At 36.8% G+C, this 13,617-nt stretch overlaps 1 protein-coding gene across 1 annotated transcript in view; it reads left to right on the top strand.

Moving 5' to 3' along the window:
* LOC141515259 (sodium-coupled monocarboxylate transporter 1-like) overlaps positions 1 to 9,290 on the top strand; it is a 37,748-nt gene extending 28,458 nt beyond the window's left edge. The window contains exons 12-15 of the mRNA XM_074226684.1: positions 1,330 to 1,538; positions 1,894 to 1,997; positions 4,071 to 4,150; positions 6,453 to 9,290. Coding sequence (XP_074082785.1) covers positions 1,330 to 1,538; positions 1,894 to 1,997; positions 4,071 to 4,150; positions 6,453 to 6,554 — 495 coding nt within the window. The 3' untranslated portion in view covers positions 6,555 to 9,290. The remainder of the gene's footprint in view (positions 1 to 1,329; positions 1,539 to 1,893; positions 1,998 to 4,070; positions 4,151 to 6,452) is intronic.
* The last annotated feature ends 4,327 nt before the right edge of the window (positions 9,291 to 13,617 follow it).

The following is a 13,617-nucleotide window of genomic DNA, read 5'->3' as shown; positions in this document are numbered from 1 at the left end:
CCCTGACAGATTGTGAGTTCCCTTAAGAAGAGGGATTCTCTCATTTTTATCTTTATGTACCCATTGCCTCTCATAGCACCTGGAACATTATAGGCACTGAAGAAAAACTGATGGATAAAAGCTAGGTACTCTGCTCACTTCTAGAGATACACAGCTCAAAATGATGATCCTCTTTGGATCTCTCCATTTTATTCAATTATACTTGGTTAAGTTTAAGGATTTGAGCCTTGGATATTTGGTCAAATACTATTGTTAATCCTACTGAACAAATAATATTGTCAATCACATTTATCTGTAGATGATTGGAGTCAAACCGAGCAGAGCAGGCAGGAATCAGATTCAGAAACCAAATCAGAGTTTAATTTGTTTTCGAGAGAAATTGGTTAGAAGGCTGGAAACTGGATACATGTGTCGGGGCCCCCCCTAGTGGGGGACTCGCTTTAGTGTGGGCAAATTTCAGTACCCATACCACGGGCTCTGACATTGAGGAGTAAAAGCAACAATGAGACAGATTTGATTCATAGCAGTAATTCATGAGCAGAAAATAGGTACTAGAGGTGTTTGTCTGAATTTAAAGGACACCTGGTGTAGTGTGAAATAAATTCTGGCATTTTGCTATGGCTGAGATCATCCAGAGAGTGAGCACAAAGGATAGTTATTCTGGCAAACTCAGGTCACAGCTTGCTTGCTGGGTTTTAGTTCTGAAAAATGGGGTATCTCCTAATAGGTATTCTGATACTACTATAGGTGGAGATAAGAAACTTGACTGCAGAAGCTGATTAGGGAGAGAAGGTGATCTGTTTTTGAGCTTATTGGGTATAACCTTGAGTCAAATTTCACAGAATCACAGTCATAGAATTTCAGATTTAAAAGTAACCTCACAGGTCACTTTTTAGATCCTTTTATACCTGAATACACATCCTCTTAACAGCATTTTCAGTAAATGAACAAGTCTTTGGTTGATGAACTAGTGAGGGCCAACCCACTACCTCTGCAGGCAGGTCATTTCACTTTTGGATAGCTCATTTGGGAAGAAATTGACCTCAATATTCCAATGACTCCCTTTTCCTTCCAAAAGTGTGTATATGTATGATAGTGGGGGAGAAGAATAGAAAAGAAAAAGAAAAGGGAAAAAATTAACAAGGTAATTTTGTTGTATTTTTAAAAGGAAGTTGTGCATAGTAGATCGACTATTTCACGTGAAATCATCTTTTTTTATTGTGCTATGTTAATAGAAATGGTTGTTTTTTTTTAACATATATTAAAAATAAAATAAATTTTCAAAAGAAAACTATTGTTTTCCTCTCAAAAACACCATTTTTTTTGCAGGGTGCATTTGTAGGGCTCACTACAGGATTTGCCATTGCCCTTTGGGTTGGAATTGGAGCTCAGCTTTATCCTCCCCTTCCAGAGAGAAGTTTGGCATTGAGTCTCAATACAGATGGTTGTAACCTAACCAGCTTCCACCTCAAAGGGAACTGGACCACAACTAAAGGAACATTTTCTCCAAATGCTTTTCAGGATCATAGTGCTGAAAGGTATTGAAATAAATTTTATAATATTTTAAATAATATTTTTAAATTTTTATATTTTCATTTAAATTTTAAAATATTTTTATAAAAGTTTTTTAAAAAAACATAAAAGATAGAGCACAGAAAACTCCTTAAGGCTATCATTTTGCCTTGTGGATCACTGTACGTTTTGGATTGATTGTATTTTGTTTTGCCTGATTATGAATATTTGTAGTGAGGGTCTTGTTTTTAAAAGGAGAAGATAGGAGAATCTGTGTTCAACTTAGCAAAGTACAATATGGAATATGATGACTGTCTACTGTTTTTATATATTTTTTTAGATTAATCTTCTAATGAAACTTTCTCCCTTTTTTTCCCCTAGAACTGCACTAATGGATAACTGGTATTCTTTATCATTCCTGTACTTCAGCACCGTTGGAATGTTGGTCACTATATTTGTGGGAATAATTGTTAGCCTCTTAACAGGTACCTGTTTCTACACTGCTATTCTTTTTTTTTTTAAGTTTTTTTTTTTGCAAGGCAATGGGGTTAAGTGGCTTGCCCAAGGCCACACAGCTAGGTAATTAATAAGTGTCTGAGACTGGATTTGAACCCAGGTACTCCTGACTCCAAGGCCAGTGCTCTATCCACTGTGCCACCTAGCTGCCCCTAGCCAGGGTAATATTGTAAAAGAACAACCATAGCTCCCATTTTCACTGAATAGGTTGCTCAATAATGTGGCTCCCTCTTGTCCAATACTAAACAAAATTCAAGTTCTTTGGTCCTAACCTTCAAAAACTTTAACCAATATTTGTTTCTAACCCTGGTTCTAATAGAGAAGAAAAATGAAGTATAATTTTTGCATAGATAAAGGTGAAGAAATGGATTAAAAATTATTGGTCTTAGGGCAGCTAGGTGACGCAGTAGATAGAGCTCTGGCTTGGGAGTCAGGAGTTCCTGAGTTCAAATCTGACCTCAGACATTTAATAATTACCTAGCTGTGTGACCTTGGGCAAACCACTTAACCCCATTGTCTTGCAAAAAAAAAAAACCCAAAAAAAGAATAATTATTGGTCTCTTGTTCTGTGGAGGATTTTCAGGATTGACTCTGGAAGCTAATGAAGTCTGCAGTCTAATATTCAGAGGGCTATCAAGTAACAGAAGGGATCAGCCTTCTCTCTTTTATTTCAAAAGCAAATTGCCAACAATCCATAGGAAGTACAGGGAGATGAATTTTGATCTTCTTATCATATAAGTAAGAATTTTGGCGGCAGCTAGGTGGCATAGTGGATAGAGCACTGGCCCTGGAGTCAGGAGTACCTGAGTTCAAATCTGGTCTCAGACACTTAATGATTACCTAGCTGTGTGGCCTTGGGCAAACCACTTAACCCCATTGCCTTTCAAAACCCCCCAAAAACCCTTTCTAACAATTGAAGCTATTTTAAAAAATGAGATGGATTGACTCAAGAGGTAAGGAGCTCCCTATCACTGGAGGTATTCAAAGAAATGTTGGATGACCACTTCAGTTAGGAATATAAGACAATAGATTTAAAACAGTTCTAATTCCTTAATTTTACAGGGAGGAGATTGAGAAAAAGAAAGGTGAAGTGATTTGCTTGTGTCACACTGCTAATATGTATCTGAGATATTTTAAGGTCAGGTCTCCTGGTTCCAAATCCAGCACTTAATCCACTGGACCATTATGACAGAGATGTCATGATCATAAAAATCATCCCATCCTGTGCGAGAAGCATTTGATACCTTTCCTTTAAAATGATATCTAATTATACTTGCTATATCTTGTTCATATATGGATGATTGCATGCTGACTTCTTTCGACTATGAACTTCTTCAGTACATGCACTTTTTAAAAAATTTGTTTTGCCTTTTCTTGTAGCTTTCATTTAGCACCGTCTTTGGATAGCAAGTGTTAAAGGATTGACTTGATATGACTTGTTAGGGATGCAAAGATGAAATCAGAGTCCCTTACTCTAAGGAATCATAGATGCAAATAAATTAATATAATTTAAAATTTGATAAGTGTAAGAAAGAGGAGCAAAACATTAGGAAAATGCAAGAAGGAAAAAGTTTTCCGATAATATTTTAAAGGGAATTAATGCTTCATATATGGGCTGAATTAGGTCGGTAATTTCAGATTCAAATGGAAGTGGAATCTAGTGAGCTATAAGCTGTAATGTGATTGCTGTTTTACTGTATTTATATTTTGGTAACTCCCAAATACCTTATAAATCTGATTTGGGCTGCACTCAAGAATGTTGTGGGCTGTGTGTTTGGCGTAGTAATCAAAACTTTAAACCTTCATACCATGGAAACAATGTAAAGAGTAACAGACAGGCTTCTGTGGGGGCTGGGGGGGGGGAAGCAAGATTAGGGGGAAAAATTGTAAAATTCAAAACAAATAAATGAATGAATGAATGAATGATAAAGAACAACTTAAAAACTTTACCTTTTGGATCAGAAATTCTGAACAATTGATTTACCGAGTAATTCCTAGCACAATTATTTTTCCAAAATAATAAACAATGTCTACATTTTCAGGAGGAAGGAAACAGAGTATAGATGGCCGATTCCTACTAACCAAAGAAGACTTTTTATCTAACTTTGATTACTTCAAGAAGGTATGTCACTTTTTGTCTTTCTTAAAATAGGAATGGATTGTTCTTTTCCCTGGAAATATGGTAGGAAAAAAAGATAATTAGTGATCCTCTAATGCAGGGGTGGGGACCATCTGACCTGCAAGCCTTATATAGCCTGCAAAATTATTTGATCTGGAGCTGTCAAGTTATCTGTAGGTAAGACTCAAAATTCAATAAACCCAGGAGCTTTTTAGGGGTGAATTAATTAAATGTTTGACAAAATATAGGAGGCTAATTTTTAAACTTTGGCCCTTGACAGAAAAAAAATGAAAATGTTTCCCACCCCTACTCTAATAGAGGTAATTCATTGTATCCTGGTCTTGTCAGTCAAGCGTGGTGGAATGTAGGTTTACAAAAGAAATTTGTTTTCTTGAAATATGGTTACCAAAATATCCCCAATTCCAAAACAATGTTTATGCACTCCACAATAAAACTCCCAGCTTTAATGATACCTTCACCAAATTCTTACTGGGGGTGGTAGGGTGGGGTGGGGTGGTGGGATAGGTTAATGAATCTTCTCTTCTGCCCTGACAAGTCTGTCAAATATGTCCAAGAATATGCGGTGACTTGGATCATTGACTTTATTATCACGTTTGTCAGTCAACAACCGTTATTAAGCACACACTATGTGCTGGGGTAGGCGCATCTAGGTGATAGAGTACTGGTCCTGAAGTCAGGAAGACCTGAGTTCAAATTCGACTTCAGATACTTACTACCTGTTTGACCCTGGGCAAATTCCTTCCCCTTGTTTGCCTCAGTTTCCTCATTGATAAACTGGAGAAGAAAATGACAATTCATTCCAGTGTCTTTGCCAAGAAAACCTCAAATAGGGGTCACCCACAACTGAAAAACAACTGAACAACAAAACTGTGCCAGACTCTGAACTCTGAACATAAAAAGAAAGAAAAATGGTCCCACCTTCAAGGAGCTCACATCCTAGTGCATATGACAGCATGCAAACGATCGTATATACATACTATATGTTAAATAATATACACGTTTATATGTTTATATAGATACATACATATGTATTATAGTATTCGGTTTGGAATCAGGAAGATCCCAAATATTTACAGACTGTGACCCTTGGCAAGTTCCTAAAGCCCTGTTTGCTTATTTCCTCATCCTTGAAATGGGCTGATAATAGCACCTACCTCTTAGGATTATTTTGAGCATCAAATGAGATAATAATAAATTTGGCCCAGGAGCTGGCACACAGTCGGCATTACATAAATTCTAGCTATAGCATATAGTATAGTTGAAGTATAGTAATATGTAATTTAAGGGATTTAATCTTAAAGAAAAAAAGTAATTAATGCACCAGTTGTACCTCTTCATCTTTGTCATCTATGGTCATTTGGAATCTTTCAGGAACTCAGTTCCAGAAAGAATCTTTTTGTGTTGAGTTGGAATCTGTTCACAGCACATATCTCACTCATATAAATGAGATACTTTTCTTTTTATCTTTGAAAAATTTGTTGGAATAAGACTTTTGCAACTATCCAAATTCTTGAAATTTTATTAAAGATTAAGTTGTAATAAGTAGTAAGATTAAAACACCTGTTCTGTTTTAGGGTGAAAAGCTGCTATTTGGAAGGATCCTATTACAATGGGAAAAATAAGGGTTCTGGAATTCTTTGACTTCAGATCCTTTAATTTGGGTTCCAATCTCATTTTTAACACTACTTCTCTTTTGACATGTTCTCTTACTGACTAACATTCAAGTCACTTAACTTTCCTGGACCTCATTTTCCTTATCTGTAAAGAGTTTGTACTACATGACTTCTGAGATCCGTTCTGGCACTATGATCTATGAATATCTACTGATTGCATCACTCCTGATGCAGTGAGGTTTAATGATGCCTGTCTGCTCTGTATTATGTTCTTTCTATAATAGGAAGGCAAAGTAAAGAATTTATTTTAAAGGAGAATCAGAAGTGTGTAATAGTGTATGAATACACATTCTCCCTTCCCATGCCCTTCCTTTATTAACTTCAGTTTAAATGTCTCCTCATGGTAGGGCGTTAATTCTGAGTCCTCAAAGGCTATATTAAATGGAGGTTAACCTTGCTTCAAGTATGACATTTAAAAAAATTTTTAATTCATTGGAAAACTAATCTAGGTAAATTCAGAGATGCTCAATAGCAGAATCATTAAGAGATTTTTGCAGACTATCACAATTCAGGATGGCAAAGAGGGGTTTTGATCTGCTTTAGGGAAGGGAAAACCTAAGCTGATGGAGTCATCTTTCTTGAAAGTAATCAGTGCAAACTTTTTTTTTTAGGAGAATCACATTTCAAATCAACAACTTGATATGATAGAAGATGGTGAAGCTAAAACGTCTGAATTGAGCCAACCAATTACTCTATCAACACAAAGTGTTTAAGGGTCTACTACATTAGGTCCCTATTGGTGTGAATAATGAATCTTTGGGAAGTGGGCACATCTGAATCTTCATTCAGATTTCCAGTGCACTATAACAATAACCATATTTTGCATATAATTATAACTTTGAAAAGTACAATTCAGATACAGTTAACCTTCCACATCATACCTCTTTCCATCACAGTTTTGAGGTATCTGGATTGGTTAAAGAATTTAAATGGGGGGTGGCTAGGTGGCGTAGTGGATAAAGCACCGGCCTTGGAGTCAGGAGTACCTGGGTTCAAATCTGGTCTCAGACACTTAATAATTACCTAGCTGTGTGGCCTTGGGCAAGGCACTTAACCCCATTTGCCTTGCAAAAAAAAAAAAAAAAAAAAGAAAAGAGAAAAAAAACCTAAAAAAAAAGAATTTAAACGGGAATTTTTTAGAGGTGTTGCAGAAATCACCGATGACATATGAAGGCCAGCAGATGACACAGAAAAAGTTTGTACACTCAAAAATGCATAAAGTATATGTATAATATTGTATATTATCAACATTTTATTTTTTAATACCATAATAATTCAGATTTCTTCTTTGGTACAAATTGGAGGACCAAAAATTTTTCTTTTGTTTTTTCCACATCAAGGGACATCACACCCCTAATGCCTTGGAAGTGATAACTAATTCATTGGAGTCATTATTCATGGTAATTGAGACTTAGCTGCTAGACAGGTTTCTCACAGATAAGTCAGTCAGTTTGTGAGAATAGTGGGGGATAAGACAAATGTAAATCTGATCTCAAAGCCTTTAACCACGTCAGAATGAACATTGTAGATGAAAGTGGAAAGAAAAGACAAGGCTCCTACAACAGGTAGACAAGCATTTATTATGTTCCTACCATATACCAGACACCGTCCAGTGCCTTTTAAGGACAAGAGCAAATTCTTGTCTTCAAGGATTTTACATTCTTTTGGAGTGCAGAATGTACCCACATGTGGGTTTTCAGCATTTAACTGGATCTTATTCTTCATGTATTTAGGTAATTATGGAATCGATCCTTTTAAAAGGTAGCATGGGGGTGGGGCATTCAAATGGTTCATAAAATACTTTGGCTTGGCATGATGCTTTAGTTCATGAGGTTTGTGTATCCATGGAGGGTAAATGAAAAGGGGATTACATATAAAGTGATTATAATTTGATATGAATCTTGACTCTTGAGAAATATATTTCTAATGAGACAGAAGAGGGGAGACTATGAGGTAATACTGCTCATCAATCAATAAAGTAATCAATCAACCTGTGATTGATTGCAACTTGATAATGCTTTGAGCTTATCAATCAAGCAATCAATCAACCTTATATTGATTGTACTTTGATAGTGCTTTTATATTTTGACAAAGGGAATGTAAGTACAAGACAGGGTCAAAACAATAAAAATGACTGTAATAGGAGAAGGTTAGGCATTAGTGGATAAATAACACCAAGTGAAGAGGCACAAAAATTATTATATTAAAGGGAAAGAAGGGAGGGTGTGAACTCTGAATAAATCCTACTCAATATATTTGGCCCAGAGAGGGAATAACACATTACAAATTGGGTTTAAAAATCTATTCTATCCTAGAGGGAAGTAGGGGAGGGCAAAGGGAAAGAAGAAGGTGAAAGCATAAGTGAAAGTAAACAAAAGTTAAAATTTAAGAGAAAGGGGAAAGGGAGCAAAACTGGTGAGGTAGAATAAGGAAAGAGAAAAAGTAGAAAAAAAGAAAAATAACAAAGGGAAATAAAGATTTAGCAATCTTAATTGTAAATGTTAATGGAATGAACTCTCCCATAAAAGGGAAGTGGATAGCAGAATGGATTAAAAACTATAATCCTCCAGTATGTTTTTTAGAAGAAACACATTTGAAGTAGAAAGATATACACAGGTTAAAGGTATGGAGTACTATTCTATAAGAAACCATGAATGGGGCAGCTAGGTGTCGCAGTGAATAGAGCACCATCCTTGGAGTCAGGAGTACCTGGGTTCAAATCTGGTCTCAGACACTTAATAATTACCTAGCTGTGTGGCCTTGGGCAAGCAAGCCACTTAACCCCATTGCCTTGCAAAAACCTAAAAAAAAAAGAAACCATGAATGGTTGAACTCTAGAGAAGCATGGAAAGAATTATAGGAACCGATGCTGAACAAAGGGAGCCAAAACCAAGAGAATATTTTACAGATTAACAACATTGTGAGTTGATCAACTTTGATGAATGCAGCTTCTTTCAACAGTTCAAAGAGCTCTGACAACCCTTGGAAACCTGTTATGGACAAACAACAAACCACAGAATCTGAACGAACACTATGTTCACTTTTTGAAAATTTCTCCTATGTTTTCCTTCTTATCCTATGGTTTCCCCCCTCCCCTTAGTCCTAATTCCTCATACAGAAAATGATTAATATGTAAACATGCTAAAAACAAATGTACATGTACAATGCTCAGTAGACTGTTTGCCTTTGAGGGGAGGTGAGGTGGGAAGGGAAGGTAGAAGGAAATTATGTAACTTACAAATATGCATGTAAATGAAAGTTTATATTTTTATATCTAGATTATTTCATAACTGGTACTATTTTGAAAGTGAAAATTAATCATCCATCTCCATTTAACAAATTGTTGTTGGGACCAGGTAGACTGAGACTGTGTACTCTCTCTCAAGAGACTGTGTTTTGGAACTGATTTTAATCCTGGTGGAGCTTAGTCTCTAATAAAAGAGGTTATACTTCCCTATTTCTTACTCTCTGGCTATTTATACATCTACACTGATGGGGAAAATGATTTTAGGTTTAATTGTAGGTTTTGATTCAAGTCTTATCTCCAAAGAGGAGAGTACAAAGATAATTCGATGTACTTAAAATATAGATGGATAGCATAAATGTTAAGTTAATGAAACTAATCACAAAAATAAGAACTTACTGAACCTTAAAAGAGGATTCAAAGTGGGAAAGAAGTGGAATCCAAGGGGTTACTTTAAATGGCCTCTTCTACAGCTGAGGAGTGGCTGAATAGATTGAAGTATATAAATGTAACATAATATTGCTCCATAAGATATGATGAGAAAGACAAACCCAGAGCATTCTGGGTACTATGAACTAATGCAGAGAAAAGTGAACCAAACCAAAAGAACAATTTTTGCAAGCACAAAAAGACCGAGGTTTTTTTTCAGTTTTATATTTTCAGTTCCAAATTATTTCCTTCATTTTGTCCCTTTCACCCACTGAGGAAGCAAGAAAAATGAAACCCATTACAAATATTTATAATTGTGCTCATTAACACTGTAAAGATAAACTTTAAAAGACTTGAGATCTCTGATCTAAATAATGACCAACTTATGTCCCTGTAGCACCTATAATAAGAAATATTACCACCCCGCCTTTTTAAATTTATCTAGTATTTTCTTTTTCTCAGGTTACATGTAGGAACTTTTTAAAAAAGTTTTTGCAAGCCAATGGGATTAAGTCACTTGCCCAAGGCCACACAGCTAGGTAATTATCACCACCTAGCTGCCCATAGAAACAATTTTTAACAATTGTTTTTAAAACTGAGTTCCAAATTCTCTCTCTCCCCCCATATTGAGAAAGTAAGAAACTAGAAATAGTTCATATCATCTCAAGGAAGTCTTTCCAGGTTTCTCTGAGAGCATCCTGCTCATTTCTTCTTATATAATACCATTCCATCGTAATCCCATGCCACAATTTGTTCAGTCATTCAGTAATTGAGATGGACATCTCCATTTCCAATTCTTTACCACCAGAAGAGAGTTGCTATAAATATCCTACCTATAGGTCTATTTCCTTTGTTTTTCATCTCTTTTAGAATATAGACCTACTAGTGGCATAGCTAGATCAAATAGTATCCATGGCTTTATAACCTTTTGGGCACAGTTCCAAATTGCTCTCTAGATTGGTTGAATCAGTTCACAGCTCCAACAGTGAATTAATGTTTCATTTTCCTCATTTGCCTCCAACATTTTTCACTGTAGAATATTAAATCTCTCATTCTGCTCTCTAGAATTAAAAGTTTCATGGGACTAGTTTAATGTATTTTTTTTCCCTCAAGGAGATATTTCCTACTTTTTCTCAAAAACTAGTGATTCACCAGTTTTCAACCACACATATGTCATTTTTACAAAAGGAGAATTGGCCCCTTCATGATAAAACCCTAGGTCTTTTTTTTATGGAGTAACCAAAATGTTTGAATCTAGGCCTACCAGGTTTCCAAGGAAATGCAATGGATTGCCTAATGGACAATTGCAAAGTTGTATGGTGGGTGTGAGCAGGCATTAATGTATTGCCAAGGAATGATGTCAAGAAAAGCATCAGTGGAAAAAGTGAAGGGAAAAAATCATGAATGAAACTGACAGTGATTAAAAAAAAATATGGTTGGGTCATACAGCAGGAGTTGGGACTTAACTTTTGGAAAACCCTTGAGCTCTACTAATATTCCCCAAATATCTAGAGACACAGGTTCTCTAGTCAGATTGGGCAATTCTTCCATGATGGAGTTGAGTTTATGAGCCAGTGTCTCTTGGATGGACAGACATGTTTGATCTGTGTCTCTGAGATTATGACTATATCAAGAAAGTTTCTCAAGACAAATTTGAGATCAAATATTCCTGATTCCATTGCTCTATCCAATGTACCACCCCACTGACAAGAGTTCCTAGTTACAGCTTTTTTTTTACTTTGCATGTTTTCTCATATTTTTGTGTATTATTCACCTTTGTCAATGAGTCCATCAAAAAGCATTTACTTAACAGTTACTATTTGTTAGACACTGCATATTTGTCCTTAGGGTCTTCGTTGACCTATTTGACATTAGTTCTTAAAAATTGGTGCTAGTAAATGTGTGAGGGGAAAGAGTGCTGACTTTTCAGAAACAGTGCTAAATTAATCTAAGCCATAGACCTCAGTTTCTATTTTTTAAGAATCCGGTGAGTATGAGAACCCGGATCTCCAGCTAGAAAAATTATGTCACCCTAACCATATAAGGTGTAAACAAAGACTAACTTTCCTGGGAACACTTAGGTACACTCTCCTTCTCTTCTGACCATCAAGTTTGACCAGTTGTTGTAAGGGTCAGTAGAAAAGAGGAGGGGGAATGGGTTGTAGTTTTTGTGGGTTTTTTTTTAACCCTGCTTCAGTTTCTGTAATTCAGCTTTTCCTGCTCTCTCTTTCATAGAGAGTTAGGAACTGCCCTGCTTCTTGCAAGAATTGAATTAAATTTTAACTCTTTGCTGGCACTTTGAGAGGACTCCGAGTATTCATCTTGGATTAGGGTTTCAATACTCTGTACAAATGCAACCTTTAGTCTCTTTTCATTGAATTCTCAACCAATGACCTGAAAGCAGGGAAATGCGTTATTTATTATTGCTTTTACCACAGTAGAAGTCATATCAATCTAAAAGCTATTGAGAATTCACCTTTTTTTTCATATTCCAATGGCTCTGTCTCTGGGATGAGTTGCCTTCTTTATCATAAGTCCATCAAATTAGTTGCTTCATTATTTTTCCCACAGTTGCTATTACTGTGTAAGAATTCACCATTCTATAGACACATGAAATGAATAAGGAAAATACAGAGACAAAAGAGAATTAATCCCTGACCTGAAGGAGTTTCTATTTCTACAGGGGAAATTACATATAGATATGTATACATAATATTTACAAAATGAATAGAAGATAGTTTGGGGAGGGAGTGAACTGAAAGCAGGATGGAGCAGTGGAAATCAGATAAGACTTCATGAAAAAAATGGAGATTCAACAGACTTGAAGAAATCAGTGATTCCAAAAGATAGAGGTGAGGCAGAAATGGATTCAGCTCCAGATTGGACACAGACTAGAATATAGTCATTTTTTTTATTTTTGTAAATTTTAAAATTCAATGAAAACTTAAATAGAAAGTGAGAAAAGAAAAAAAAATTGCCAATCACACAGCAGAACATGAGAGGATTCAATATAAAACAATACATTTCCATTTCAAGAAAACATATACTAAATACAGACGATGTTTGTTCTTCATTCTCAAAGACGACCATGAGGTAATGCCATGACATCCACATAAATTGGATTTGAGTGAGGGGAGTGCTGGCCAAGTCACCAGCCTCACTTTCTCCTCTGGAATCCACAGGGTCCAGTGGTCAGAGATGAATCAGAATGACTGGAGATCCCTGGATGAGACAGTTAAGGTCACACAGCTAGTCTCTGAAGCCGGATATGAATTCAATTCCCCTTGACTTCAGGGCCGGCCACAGCGCTATCTCATTCCACTAGTAAATAATACACTTTTTTTCCCAAAGCTGTCCGGTTTTTCTTGATTTCCTTGTACGTTTTCCTTTGTTCTCTGCTGTACACTCTACTTTATTTTGTCCCCCTACCCCTTAGTGTTGAATGTAATCATCATAATTTGTCTTAATTGGATTTGGCCTCACTCGGTCTTTGGTGAGTTTCTGATAGTGTGTGAAAGCCAATTCTTTGTAAATTAAACTACGTTTGAATTACCCTAAGCCCTAATCCAATTAAACACATTGTTTATTTTGTAAATTGGATCCACATTTTTTCCCCTCTTAATTTTTTGTTCTACTTCCCCAAACCAGTGGCCAAATTTTCATTTCCTTCTGGTTAGCTGGGGAAAATCCAACTACGCAATCTCGCTTTAGCGGGCACCCAGCGCCAACTCGGCTTTCCTTCATCGCGCTTCTGTCCATTGGCGTTGAGCAAGGTGGGAAACAGGAGGGACCAGCCCAGGGGAGCCCAGAGAGTCCACCCGGTAGCTCAGCGCTCAGCCTCAATCTCCTTTGCACTCTGCGTTCGCCGGTTCAAGCACCTTCGGAGTGGACAGCTCCCGTCCTTGAGTCTTGCCCATCGCGTCCTCAGCTCTTCCCTCGTAGGGCAGAGGCAGGGCACCCCAGCAGCCTGGACCACCAGGACGACCCCCCAAAGCAGCTGGGCTAACTGAGACCAAGAGAAGGGTGCTCAAGACGCCAGCCCTGCCCGGCAGGGACCTGCCATCTCCGGAGCAAACGTGCGGGAGAAGAAAGTTTGCGCAGCC

The sequence above is a fragment of the Macrotis lagotis genome, chromosome 2 (genome assembly GCF_037893015.1).
Source record: "Macrotis lagotis isolate mMagLag1 chromosome 2, bilby.v1.9.chrom.fasta, whole genome shotgun sequence".
NCBI lineage: Eukaryota > Metazoa > Chordata > Mammalia > Peramelemorphia > Peramelidae > Macrotis > Macrotis lagotis.
The sequence above is the reverse complement of the archived record's forward strand: the minus strand, read 5'-3'. Positions and strand labels throughout refer to the sequence as shown.